The 12,153-nt window shown below is 38.7% G+C and overlaps 1 protein-coding gene across 1 annotated transcript in view; it reads left to right on the top strand.

Moving 5' to 3' along the window:
- Nucleotides 1-12,153, top strand: part of PTPRZ1 (protein tyrosine phosphatase, receptor-type, Z polypeptide 1) — a 132,084-nt gene that overhangs the window by 60,331 nt on the left and 59,600 nt on the right. The window contains exon 3 of the mRNA XM_009076486.1: nucleotides 10,870-11,049. Coding sequence (XP_009074734.1) covers nucleotides 10,870-11,049 — 180 coding nt within the window. The remainder of the gene's footprint in view (nucleotides 1-10,869; nucleotides 11,050-12,153) is intronic.

The following is a 12,153-nucleotide window of genomic DNA, read 5'->3' as shown; positions in this document are numbered from 1 at the left end:
GTCAGAAAATTTTTACTCTTGAGTAATTCAGTATATGTAAGTGTGTTTTTCAAATTCAAGATCACATGTTTAGAGTAGCATATTTTTTTTGCTGAGTATAAAATTGATACATTTCACCAAGAGGGAAAATGAAAGGAGAAGCAGCAATAGAGAAAACTTCACTGACATTTAATCTGCTTGTTTAGAAGCCCTCTACAAATTTAGAAGTGTGAGGATTCTTGAGTATTTGGGATTGCTGCGTACTGAAGTAACTTGAGTTCATTCATCCCCTCTTAGGACTGGCTAATTTCCTTTATGTGAGTGATAGCATAACTCTGTGGCAGAAGATCATTGCTCCTCTGCACTGGGGAGATGCTTGATGTTTGGATGATGTTAGTGTGTCAGGAATACCATGTACTCCTCCTGGTTCTGCCAGAGTAACTTCTTGCTTAAAATAGGCAAATGGGCCAAGATCCATGCCTTTAATTTATCCCACTGTGATAAAGTATGCTAGCGGTCTTCCTCCTTGAATGGTTCCCTTGATAAAAAGAAACAAATACTGTATCTGCAGGTGTAAGAAGTACCCTACATATGTAATCCCTGGGTAACAATGTGCTGAAAGTTAGAAACATGTTCTTCAGATCCTTTTCTACTTTCCTATCTCTGGAAATGAAAGGAAAATATTTTCTCCATGGAGAAAAGAGAAATAAAAATACTGACAGCACATGCAACTTGATTATTCTGTGTATTAGCCATCAACTTAAAAGAAACAAAAAAAGTGCTAAGTCTTTAAAGAGTTTAGTCAATTTAAACTTAAAATATATATAAAAACTTCCCCACTGTGAACTTTTGTCTCGGAAGAAGTAGATTAGGCAAGTTTTTGTTTGTTTCTCAATACAAGCAGTGAAATAAATTCTTGGTTTCATAAAAAAATGAAGTAAAAAACTGTGCTCCTAACAGCAGCAAGGCAAGTTTTATCACAACAAAACTAAATAAGGTACAAGAACTTACTGGCTGGTTGAGGTAGATGTAAGACAACTGACCAGAAATGCATACATTTTGTCCTTCTGTCACATTCTCATGTCAAACAGCTTCCATGATAGGATAGAATGGAAAACTCTGTGAAGGTAAATGCTATGATTGGCAGCGAGTTCCCCATCTGAGGTGAGTTGCACCTACTGCTCAATACCTTTTAGCTATGCACTCTTGAGAATAACTACTCAGCATTGAAATTGACTTTGAGCGTTATTAATACTGAAAGGTTTTAGAAGTCAGTTAGGCCTTTTTATAGATTTGCAGAGGAATAAGAGATTTTCACAACTTCTTTATGCAAAATATACCTCGAAGAAATATCTACTGTGTAATTTACCTAATGTTGTTATCACATTAAGGGTGAGTAAAACATCTCTCAGTGGAAGAGTTTATAAAGAGTGTTTTTGAGGATATGATAATTCCAAAAATCTAATCAGATAATAGTATTATTTAAACTTGACATGGAATATTAGAGGAAGAGTCATGTACATCCTCTGACATTTCTATGACAGTTCTGAAAGTATCTGTTACAAAGTTTGTGAACAAAATGGAAACATAATGGTAGCACTAAAATTATACTTAGTCCAAATAAAATAATATCATTAGTGAAATTTTGTGGAATGTTAGGAGGGGGTATATTTTTAGCATTTTTTGAAGGACTTTATTTTAGGAAGGAAAAAGAAAGAGAATTAAAGTTTTCACTATTGCAGTCAAAATCCTTGCTAAAGGGCCATTTTATGAACTAAAAATGACTAAAATTTGATGAGGAGTTGTGTAGATAAGCACACATACACCTATGGCTCTGTGTATGAAATCCGTATGGCGCAATGTAGTACTGTATAACAAATTCCTACCCATCACTTCCCCTTATCCTTACCATTATGCAAACATAATGTGTATTGAAATTCCCACAGAAGTGTGCTACGAAATCCTGCTAAAATGTGTTTAAAATTAATCCCAATTTCCTATGGTATTATTTTCTTCTGGAGATATGTAGGAGCTTCATTTTATAAAAATTGAAACTCTGTGAAAATGAAAACCCAGGGAACAAAAAACCAGAGTTACTAGTATGTCCTTTTGGACATGAAGGTAATTTATCTGCTGACAGCTGCTGGGACTGACTGGCCAGTGATGTAATCCAGTAGCCTTTTAGCCTTATATTTGTCTTACTTTGGTTTATATCTGTCTAGCCCTTACTTTTTCATGATCTCTATGTTATTCTTTACATAATGATTGAAATAAATGTTTTTTGCTATTCAGAGGTAAATACTGACACTTTTTGTGGTTATTCATGAGACTTTTGCATTCACAATTCCACTAGCATGGTTCAATAGTGATTTTTTATGTATTCACAATCAATCTGATTCAAAGCCCAGAGAACCTACTTGTGGTTTATTCATATAATTCAGCAGGCTTTGGATCAGAACTTATGAGTGTGGCCTTTATGAAATTTTTATTCTTGTAGATAGGCTCGTACTGACAGAAGTTATTTTCCTAGGTGATAGCAACATGATACTGCATATGTTTGGTAAAAGGAAAAAGTGCCCTGTGCTATGCCATGGAACTAAACAGACTAGTTTTTAACATTTAATGGTCCAGGAGGGAAGAAGTGGGAACTAAGGTTGGTGAAAGGCTAGAAGGAAAGAGGAAAGGAGGGAGGTCACAGAATCAGTCAGGTTGGAGGGGACCACAGTGGGTCACCTGGTCTAACCTCCCTGCCTGGTTCTGTCACCTAAGATAATTTCTAAAATACAGCAGTCTACTTTGTAGTAATGAGGAGTGAAAAGCGAAGACTGCCATAGTGCCATAGTGCAAATCATTAGACTTAGATGATGATCTGTTCTCTGGCTAAAAAGAGGTTGCTTGTTGCTGAAGATGATTTATGTGTGCTCTTCTCCTGGGACTACATCAGCTATCACTTAGATAGGTGCTAAATGCTGCACTTGAAGTAGGTTACTGCTTCCTCTCTCTTTGCTCCAGTTGAGAGTCCTTTAAAGTGCATTTTTTTGGTCTGTTTAAAGTTGTTGCTAGCTTTGAGTCTACACAATTTTTGTCATATGCAGCCATTACATTTCCAGTGGAATGGTACTTGCATGATATAGGACAGAGGGATATACCATCATAAGCTTCATTTATGCCCATGTTCACCAATAGAAAGACAGTTGTAAATTTTGGAGTAAGCTTTACTTCCATGAAGTACAGCTGAACTGCTCGTGGGGCTGCACCATGTTTAGAAACTGTTGCTTTTCTATTGCAAATCAGAGGTGACTTTAGGGGACAAAGCCTGTGATTGTCCCATTTTATTCTTCCTTGCTAGCAGGATGCCAAACAGCTGAAAAATAGGTGAGGATCTGTCTTCTTGTGGGAGACCAAACAGGCCTTTGACATTGCCATGACAAAAAATTGACAGCTAATTAAAAAGTACAGTATATGAAATGAAGGCATAGACCACGTTCCTTGGTGCTGGCCAAAAAACATTGCTTATTTCTTAGCCTAACAGTGAATCAGTTCCATGTATTCCTGTTCTGTTTTCAGCTCTGTTTTTTTGTCATCTTGGAATGATATTTGTTACTCAGCAGTGTTGTTTCTGTCTGATCCCCTTAAGTATTACAAAGGTAAAGGAAATCATTGCTACAATCTCAGTTCCTTGGAGCAAGGCTAGAAGTATTAAGGGCTTCCAATTAGGGCTTCATGTATTGTCAAGAATGAAATAAAGCAGGAGGAATAATGTGTTTCTTTTTACTGGATATTTTCTCATTTGGCACTGTACCAAATTTCCTTCCTTAATACTTAGTTGAAAAATATAGCTTAGATCTTAACATTACAGCAATTATAAAAAATTACGTGGCAAGTTTTCATTATATATCACTACATGACTCTCTAGTTGCAGTTATATGCAAAATCAGGAGCAATGAGATGAGAATAATAGAAAAGAGGTACCTTAAAAGGTTGATTGAGTTTCTCCCATAATCCTCCTAGTCTAAACAGCTATCCCATTGAGTGCCCTGCAGAAGGAGCATCAGTGATAATCTGTATTTCTCTAGCACAGACGTATTTGATTGTATATTTTCTAACTAGCCTGCAGTGGCCAGATTTTTAAGGGAATGAAAGAAGAAGAGGAACAGGAAAGAGTTGCTATTATGAAGGAAAGCTGTCCATTGGCATTTATCCTCCTACGCATTTTGCTCAGTAATTCACTTAGTCTGACTATGAATCATCAAACTGACTCCCAGGAAGAAAACATACTGGACAGCCACTGTATTAATTATACTGACTACAGTTTTCCATTCTATCTCAACAACTGTAGTTTGTTCTATCGGGGGATAAAGTGAAAAAAAAAATCCAAAATGTTTCTCTCACTCAATTGCTTTTTGACTATTTTATTGAGCAATGTCTCAATGACTGTGGATGTGAAGAAAGCGTAAAGTTTATTTTCACAAAAGAAACAAAAGATGAAAGAATCTGAAGATAAAATGTTTCATCAGAATTTTCCTGAGTCATCTTCTGTGATAGATTTTAATAAGAGGTAAGTGGTCCAACAAATTTTAAATTAAGAAGAGGGAAGATTAACATATTAGGGTCAGATGAAGACAGGTTAGTGCTGTGCCATCTTTTAGGGTATTCCCAGAGAGAGTCTGTATTTGTGTGCACATAGACTCAATACACAGAATACAATCTAGGCATGCTGATACTTAGATATAAAAAATGACAAATGAGGCTCTAAATTAAAAAATAGATTAGATGTTTTGGCTTGCCTGAATGCATTTAGTTGGAAAGCAACTAGAATTTTTGTTGATTCTGTTTGCTTTATTTGAAATATTACATCCTAGAGTAAAAAACCAAAAGTGTTGGATTAATTTTTCTGTCACTGTATATGTGCTAAAAAAAGTCCATGGGATGGATGTCTTTGACTTCTGCTTATTTAAAAACAAGTTCATAGAAACATAGAATCACAGAATGTTAAGGGTTCGGAATGGACCTTAAGGATCACCTAGTCCCAACCATCCTGCCATTGGCAGGGTCACCTCCCACCAGACCAGGTTGCTCAGGAGTTTATCCAGCCTGGCTTTGGACACTGCCAAGGTTGAGTCATCCACAAATAAAGTTACTTTATTAGTGTTGAACTTTGAGGATTTAAGTACTATTAAATGTTTTGGAGTAGGCATCCAGTTACTCTGTGAGCTCACTTTCTTTAACCAAACCAGTACAATTGCGTTTTTGAACACTTGACCTAGATGCTGGCAAGCGATCCAGTCTTGAAACACCCACAAGCAATTAAATCACTAAGACAGGTATAACAAGTGTCTGAGCCCAGACCTGGAAGGCAGAACTTCTTTTATGTAGGTATGACCCTGTTTGGACAGAGTTTCATCCATTACACTTAGGGATTTTCCAATCTCAAGAATTTTGATAAAGTTTATGAGACTGATCGTGATCAGGGTGTGGGGGTAGTTGGGGCTTTTGGAGGGAAAACCCACAAAACTCCAAAATCCTTACAGTGAAGTTCAAGATGAAGCTAAAGTGTTGTTGTCTGCTCAGTAATCCGTTTTTCAATTACCATGTTACCCTAGGATGCAATGTGTTATGTCATAGTCTTTGGAATACCAGGTGTGGTAAAATTCACAAGATTAGTATTGGAGAACTTCTCTCCTTGTGCCAGTGGTGCACTCACCCAGATTGAGAACTGAAGTCATTCTTCTGTCTTAGAGTATTAGGGACTGCATTGTGCAACTTTTGGTAATATGCTAAATGCCATAGTTATCAGTGGTATGAAGCATCCTGAGGTTTGTTGATATCTATCTCCTCTCTTCATCCAGTTTGGATGCACTGTCTAAATAGTGAAGCAGAAATAAAGAGGGAAGAAAAGTATATCCCTACAGTTTGGTGTTCAGAGCAGTATTTACTGGGCATCTCAATTTAAACTTTGTCCAAGTATAAGTACCCACATCTTTTTGTGACCTAATTTCTGATTTCTCATATCTTAGATAAAATGTGTTTGCTTTAAAAAAAAAAAAAATTGAAGTCACTTAACACTTCAAAGTGATAAGTCAATAACATTTTTGATAAGGTAAATCCATTATTAACAGTCTACACAGAGAGATTATCTTTAATCTTCTATATGTGTCCAATCTATATTTCTAAAAGCAATTTTAACATCATGAAAGCAAAAGCTGATGGAAAATGGGGAGTAAGAAATTAAGTAGAGATAAAGAATCCATCTGTCTTTTCTGCTGTTTTCATCTATAACATAAACTCTATGGTTCACATCAATTTAAATCATTAAAGGTTTCACCTGAGCCTCCTTCTCTCCAGGCTGAACACCCCCAGCTCCCTCAGCTGCTCCTCATAAGACTTGTGCTCCATACCCTTCACCAGCTTTGTTGCCTTTCTCGGGACACACTCCTGCACCTCAATTCCTTTCTTGTAGTGAGGGCCAAAGCGAAGGCCCAAAGGAGAACTGGATGCTCATTGTAGGGATGGGAGCATTTGGCTTAAGGGTGAGGAGCAGAGTTAGGTATGAGCATTTCCTGGAAAGGGTAAGAAAATTTTCTTTAGACATTCTGCTCTGGGTGAGAGTGGTAAAGGTTGTGGCATAGACAGTCCTCAATTAACTTGTAATCTGCTTTGTTCAGGTTTATTTTCATTCTTTGTGAATTGTCAGTTACTTTTTCAGAGCTGGCAGCTTTGACAAGCATTGCTTCCTCTGTACACTCTTCTAGATATATTGTGCACATTTTTCTTCTCCTCAGATTTCCAATGCACAGTTTGGGGGAATTCATTTTCAAAGCTCAGTTTCAACAATATTTTTCAAAATGGCTGGCACAGCTTTGATTTATGATTTCCATCATAACACCTATAGTAAACCAATCTGCTCTTGTTTAAAAACATTCAGTTCTTTTGCTTTTACTTTAGCTTTCAGCAAGTTATGTAAACTGCAGCAGTTTCACCACCTGCTGCCTTCACCAATGCATTTAGTAACAGTTCAGATCAGGAGTGGACTTTGAAACAAATCTCCTGTCTGCACCCCACTTGCCAAGCTTTGGTTCACAAGGTAGAGTTGTCTCACAGTGTGTGACGTGGGTTCATCTTAACTGGTACTGAACAGGAGATGTTGCTACAGGAGTGTACCTTACACCCTTCAGCAGCCAATGGGCATTCAGCCCATGGGACCAGACAGAGCCAGGCTGAGGTAAAAACCTTCTGAAAAACATATGGTATGGACATCTGGTCCTCAACCTTAACTGTTTCACTCTATAAATCTACTCTTATTGTTCAGCACTACTTGCTAATATAGACCCAACCAGTAGCTGCTCCAACATTTGCAGAGTTCATGCATAAACATGTGTTTTGCCGCTCAAATATAGTTTGGATCATCATGACGAGACTCCAGTTCCTTTTGGAATTCCCCATGTTCCTGCCCCAGACCATAACCTGCCATTGATTTCCTGTACATTTTATTCTATATTTTTTAGCAATGCTACAACTTCACAGCATCTTCTGGGATAAGCAACGATTACTATTTTTATCACTAGTTTAATGCTAGGAATTTTTTAATTACACATTTCACAGGTAATGACTATCAAGTCAAAGAACTTAAGTTCTACATACAAAACCACAAAATACAGAACTACAGAAGTTGGAATGAGATACAGTTTCTCTAATTTTGATTTATTTGCTTTTATCGAGTGTGCTGGCAGATAGTAGGGAATTTAAAAAGAAGATGCAAAAATGGAATTATGACATTCATCAAAAGAAGCATGGAAGAGAGTACCCAAAAGCACACTAGTGGGAGAGAGAAGAGAGTAGTGTTTGCAGTCAGTTCTAATGTTAGTGGTGGAAAGAGCAGAATAAGAGAAATGCATGTTGGGAAAAGATTTGTGATGTTGTTCTGAAGGAGCAACTGCAGGTGAATAATGGGATTGGGTATGTCAGTGGAGAGAAAAAGGAGATTTCTACTGCCTTGGGGCAACAGCAGGAGCCTGGGAAAATCTATTGCTGTGACAAAAGGAAGGAGCAAAAGAAATAGAGCGTGCAGTAGGGAGTGCAGCCTGATTCCAAAGGATAGCCATGGGCACCCAGCTCAGGCCAAACTGAAACTTGCCAGGGAGGGCTCTAGAGAGTTTTCTGCAGCTTGAAAAAGCATCAAGCTGTCTGAAATCAGACCTGGAAACAAGTTCCTGTCTGCAAGGATGCACAGGGCGAGCTGAGAACTGTGATTTCTGTCCTTTCTGACCCTGTTTGAAGGCTCTTCTCTTTAAAGGTTAACTATTCTGATTTATATTTAAAGAAAATTGGCTTTCTTCATTTTAAGGGTCTTCAATATTTGTTAGAAAATTCACTAGAGAATACCTGAGCAGATTAATCTCCAAGTATTAGTTGATTTGGGCATAGAATTTCTTAAAGGAAGCTTTTGAGAGAAGTGAAACATTAGCCACTCTTTTCTTATGAAAGTGCATTAGAAATCAGGATATTGCATTTTTTCCCAGATGATAAATTATAAATGACAGGTAATGTCCAGGACAAGTGTGACTTGAGGAGGACCTGAAAGCTTACCCAGTGTGCCATTCCCAATGAGACCACTGATTGCTTGGTGCAGAACATTAATCCTCACCTGCAGGATATTCCCATTCAGAACCCTGTGACTTTAACTCTTTGGGTTGCTTGGCTGTTGTGCCTAACAATTTCTTCTGTTGCTGTTTGCAAGAGGTAAATGTGTCTGTATGCCACTGACCTGCTGTAATTCTGATGCAACAAGGTGATACTTGCTGCATCAGATACAAGGTAACTTGCTTGACTTGTGCTTGTTGAATAATTTAGCTCAGGTTTGTTTCCAGGTAGCTGGCTGTCCAGATGAGCATCTTGTGTTACTGCCTATTGTCATGGTTACAGGACTGGCTGTATCTCTTCTCTCCTCTCTGAGTTTTCTGAGTGCAATATGAGGGCTGTTCTTGCCTGGGGTACAATATAGCAAATCTTTGCTGACGGACTTGAATGTGGCACAGTGGCCTGTAAATGAGCATTGATTTATTTCAACGTGTCTAATAGAATTCAAATGTATTCATTGGGTGCACTAATATTGGCTCTTAACTACTAGTAAGTGGGAAGCCAACTGAAGCAATTACATTTTCTTAGGTCTGTGCAGTTAACTCTTGGTTTTAATTAGCCCGTTGAAGTGTAACCAGAATTCACTGTCAGGAAAAAAATATCTGTATGTTTGCAAACCCATAAACATACACAAAATATGGTCTTATTTATATAAGTATGTTATATAAACAAAAGATTGTCAGAGCAGCTGCTAACACCTCGTACTGATCTGTAGTGTACTTGGGCATTTCTTATGGAAAACAATCAGATCCTTGGTGAAGGACATGCTGTCTGTGTCCATGTTGTCTGTGTCTGCACTGGCTCCAGTGAAATGCCATGCAGCCCCTGTGCCCCAGAGGAGGTGCCTTGCTGCAGCACAAGACCTCCTTGCCACTGCCCAGCACCTGCAAAGTGAGATGGATAACTAGAGTGTGAGTGCACAACCCTCCATGGGCAGAGCCAGTCCATACAGCGAGGCTCGTCAGTCAGAGCATCCCTGATCTTTTTCCTTTTCCAGGGTACAATCACTTCACCTTTTTGCCTCTGTGTAAAGAATTTTCAAACATCTTACTGCTTGCATTTGTTTGAAAATCTTACTGGATTTGCTGACTTGATTGGGCAGAAGGAATGTCAATGACGTTGGTATGATTAAAAGTTATTTGGAAAGGATAGTTTTGCAGCTAAATTCCCAAGTTTTTTGATTGCTGATTTCTTTCACCCAAAAGCATTTTTTGTTTATGTATATGACCTCATGGCTCTCTACAACTGCCTGAAAGGAGTTTTTAGAGGGGTGGGGAGTGGTCTCTTCTGCCACGCCTATAGTGAGAGGACCAGAGGGAATGGCCATAAGCTGAGACAGGGGAGATTCAGATGTTGAGGGATCCCAAAGCTGGTGTCAGCTGCCGTGGTACAACACATACCGATACAATTACGATTGTTGCACACTTTATTGTGAAAGATACATATATATATATGTATACTGTAGGGTCGTCTACTTATTATTGGTTAGCTACTACTACTAGTCTGCCTTACACACAATATAATTGGTTATTAACATATCAATCATAAGATGCCTAATCATTATTCTCCACCCCTAACTATCTTCAACTTCTGCATTCCACACCCAGGAGTTGTTTATCTCACTACCTTCTTTCTCACATTCCAACCACAGCTGCATCCTTGACCAACTTAGCTTGCAGCTTGCTCAGGCCCTGCTAGCAAGGCTGGATTGCTCACATGTCCGTTAGCAATCAGAAATTCTCCCAACATTCAGATAAGATATTACAAAAAAAATTTTCACTTTTAAGGTGGTCAGGCATTGGAACAGCTTGCACAGGGAGGTGGTGGGGTCACCATCCCTAGAAGTGTTTAAAAGATGTTTGTGCCTGGCACTGGAAGATATGGTTTAGGGATTGCAGTGGAGTGACAGGTTTATGGTTGGACTTGATGATCTTAAAGGTCTCTTCCAACCTTGATGGTTCTATAATTCTGTATTGGGGGGGGGGATGTGTTTCATTGTTGTTTTATACTTTCCTTAGAGAGTCACAAGTATGTATGTATGATGCCTAAAGTGATCAAAGTGTGGCTTGATGGTGGGATGCAATCATAGGTGTGCTAAGTACTGTTAAGATGAAGTCTAAAAGAAGAAGTTTAAAAAGAAGATCAGATACTCTGATCTCAGATTGTAAACTGTTTTAACTTTACCACATTTAAAAATACATGGATGCCAGTTTGGGTTTTAAATGTGTTTATTCCAAATGGGTTTTTTTCTAGGAACTTTGAACCAAAAGAACTGGGGAAAGAAATATTCAGCCTGTAATGGTGCCAAGCAGTCGCCTATTAATATAGATGAAGATCTTACCCAAGTAAATGTGAATCTGAAGAAACTTAAATTCCATGGATGGGAAAAGGAAACTTTGGAAGATACTTTCATTCGCAACACTGGCAAAACAGGTAAAAAGTCAGGTATCATGTTTGGAGTTAAATGAGGTCAGAAAAGTAATGGAGGATGGACAACCAACCAAGGATTTTTAATTAATCATTTTTATTTCACTTTTTCTTAGCTGGTGCATTCTGAATTTATCTATTTAATAAATAAAAAAACAAACAGTGATGACAATTGCTAAGCATAACAGAGAAATCACACAAATTATGTTCATGAACAGATATAGCCAAAGCAATCACATTACCATTATCCCATCATGGGCACTTCAGTGAAGATAAACAGTAATTTGGCATTTGTTACTGGTTAATGTTATTTCATAACAAATTGTGTTATTTCACTAACCAGTGAAATGTTATTTCCTGCTCATGAGGGAGTGAGCAAGCAGCTGCGTAGTGTTTTGTTGCTGGCTGGGGTTAAACCACAACAGTCTGGTGCCTAATGTGTGGCATGAAGGGTTTGAGATAATAACAAATTTGAGAGATGTGCTAGATTGAATTTATAGCTGTTAGTGCTGTTTAACTAGCAAAAAGCAGACTAATGTGCTTGTCATGGGGCTCACTTTTAGCTTTCCTGACTGTATGGTAGATTCTAGTTCTTGTTAGAGGTTGCTTCTTGCTTTTGCTTCTTGCTGTATAGTGCCTGGGAACACTTTGATAACAGCCGTGGGGATGCACCTGGGCTGGCAGAAGGTCAGGGTATTGCTGCTGTTTCTGTGCTGCTGTATTGGACAAGCTGGAACTTTGGTGTGATCTGTGACCTGTTGATAAGTCCATGATGGAGCAGAGATCCACCTGCAGCCTGTGGAGGACTCCACGCCAGGGCAGGTGAATGCCTGAAGGAGGATGTGACCTGTGAGAAGCCCATGCTGGAGCAGATTTGCTGACAGCACTTGTGACCTCATGGGAGACCCATGCTGGAGCAGTTCATGAAGAACTGCAGCTTGTTGGAAGCACCCATGTTGGAGAATTTTGAGGAGGACTGTCTCTAATGAGTGGAACCCCATGCTGAAGCAGGGGAAGCAAAGATTCCCTTGCAGCTGGTGGTGAAGACCCTGGTGAAACAGGCTGTCCCTCTGCAGCCCATGGAGGAATATGATGTGGACTATACTAATG

Source organism: Acanthisitta chloris, unplaced genomic scaffold, assembly GCF_000695815.1.
Source record: "Acanthisitta chloris isolate BGI_N310 unplaced genomic scaffold, ASM69581v1 scaffold1626, whole genome shotgun sequence".
NCBI classification, from domain to species: Eukaryota; Metazoa; Chordata; class Aves; order Passeriformes; family Acanthisittidae; genus Acanthisitta; species Acanthisitta chloris.
The sequence above is the reverse complement of the archived record's forward strand: the minus strand, read 5'-3'. Positions and strand labels throughout refer to the sequence as shown.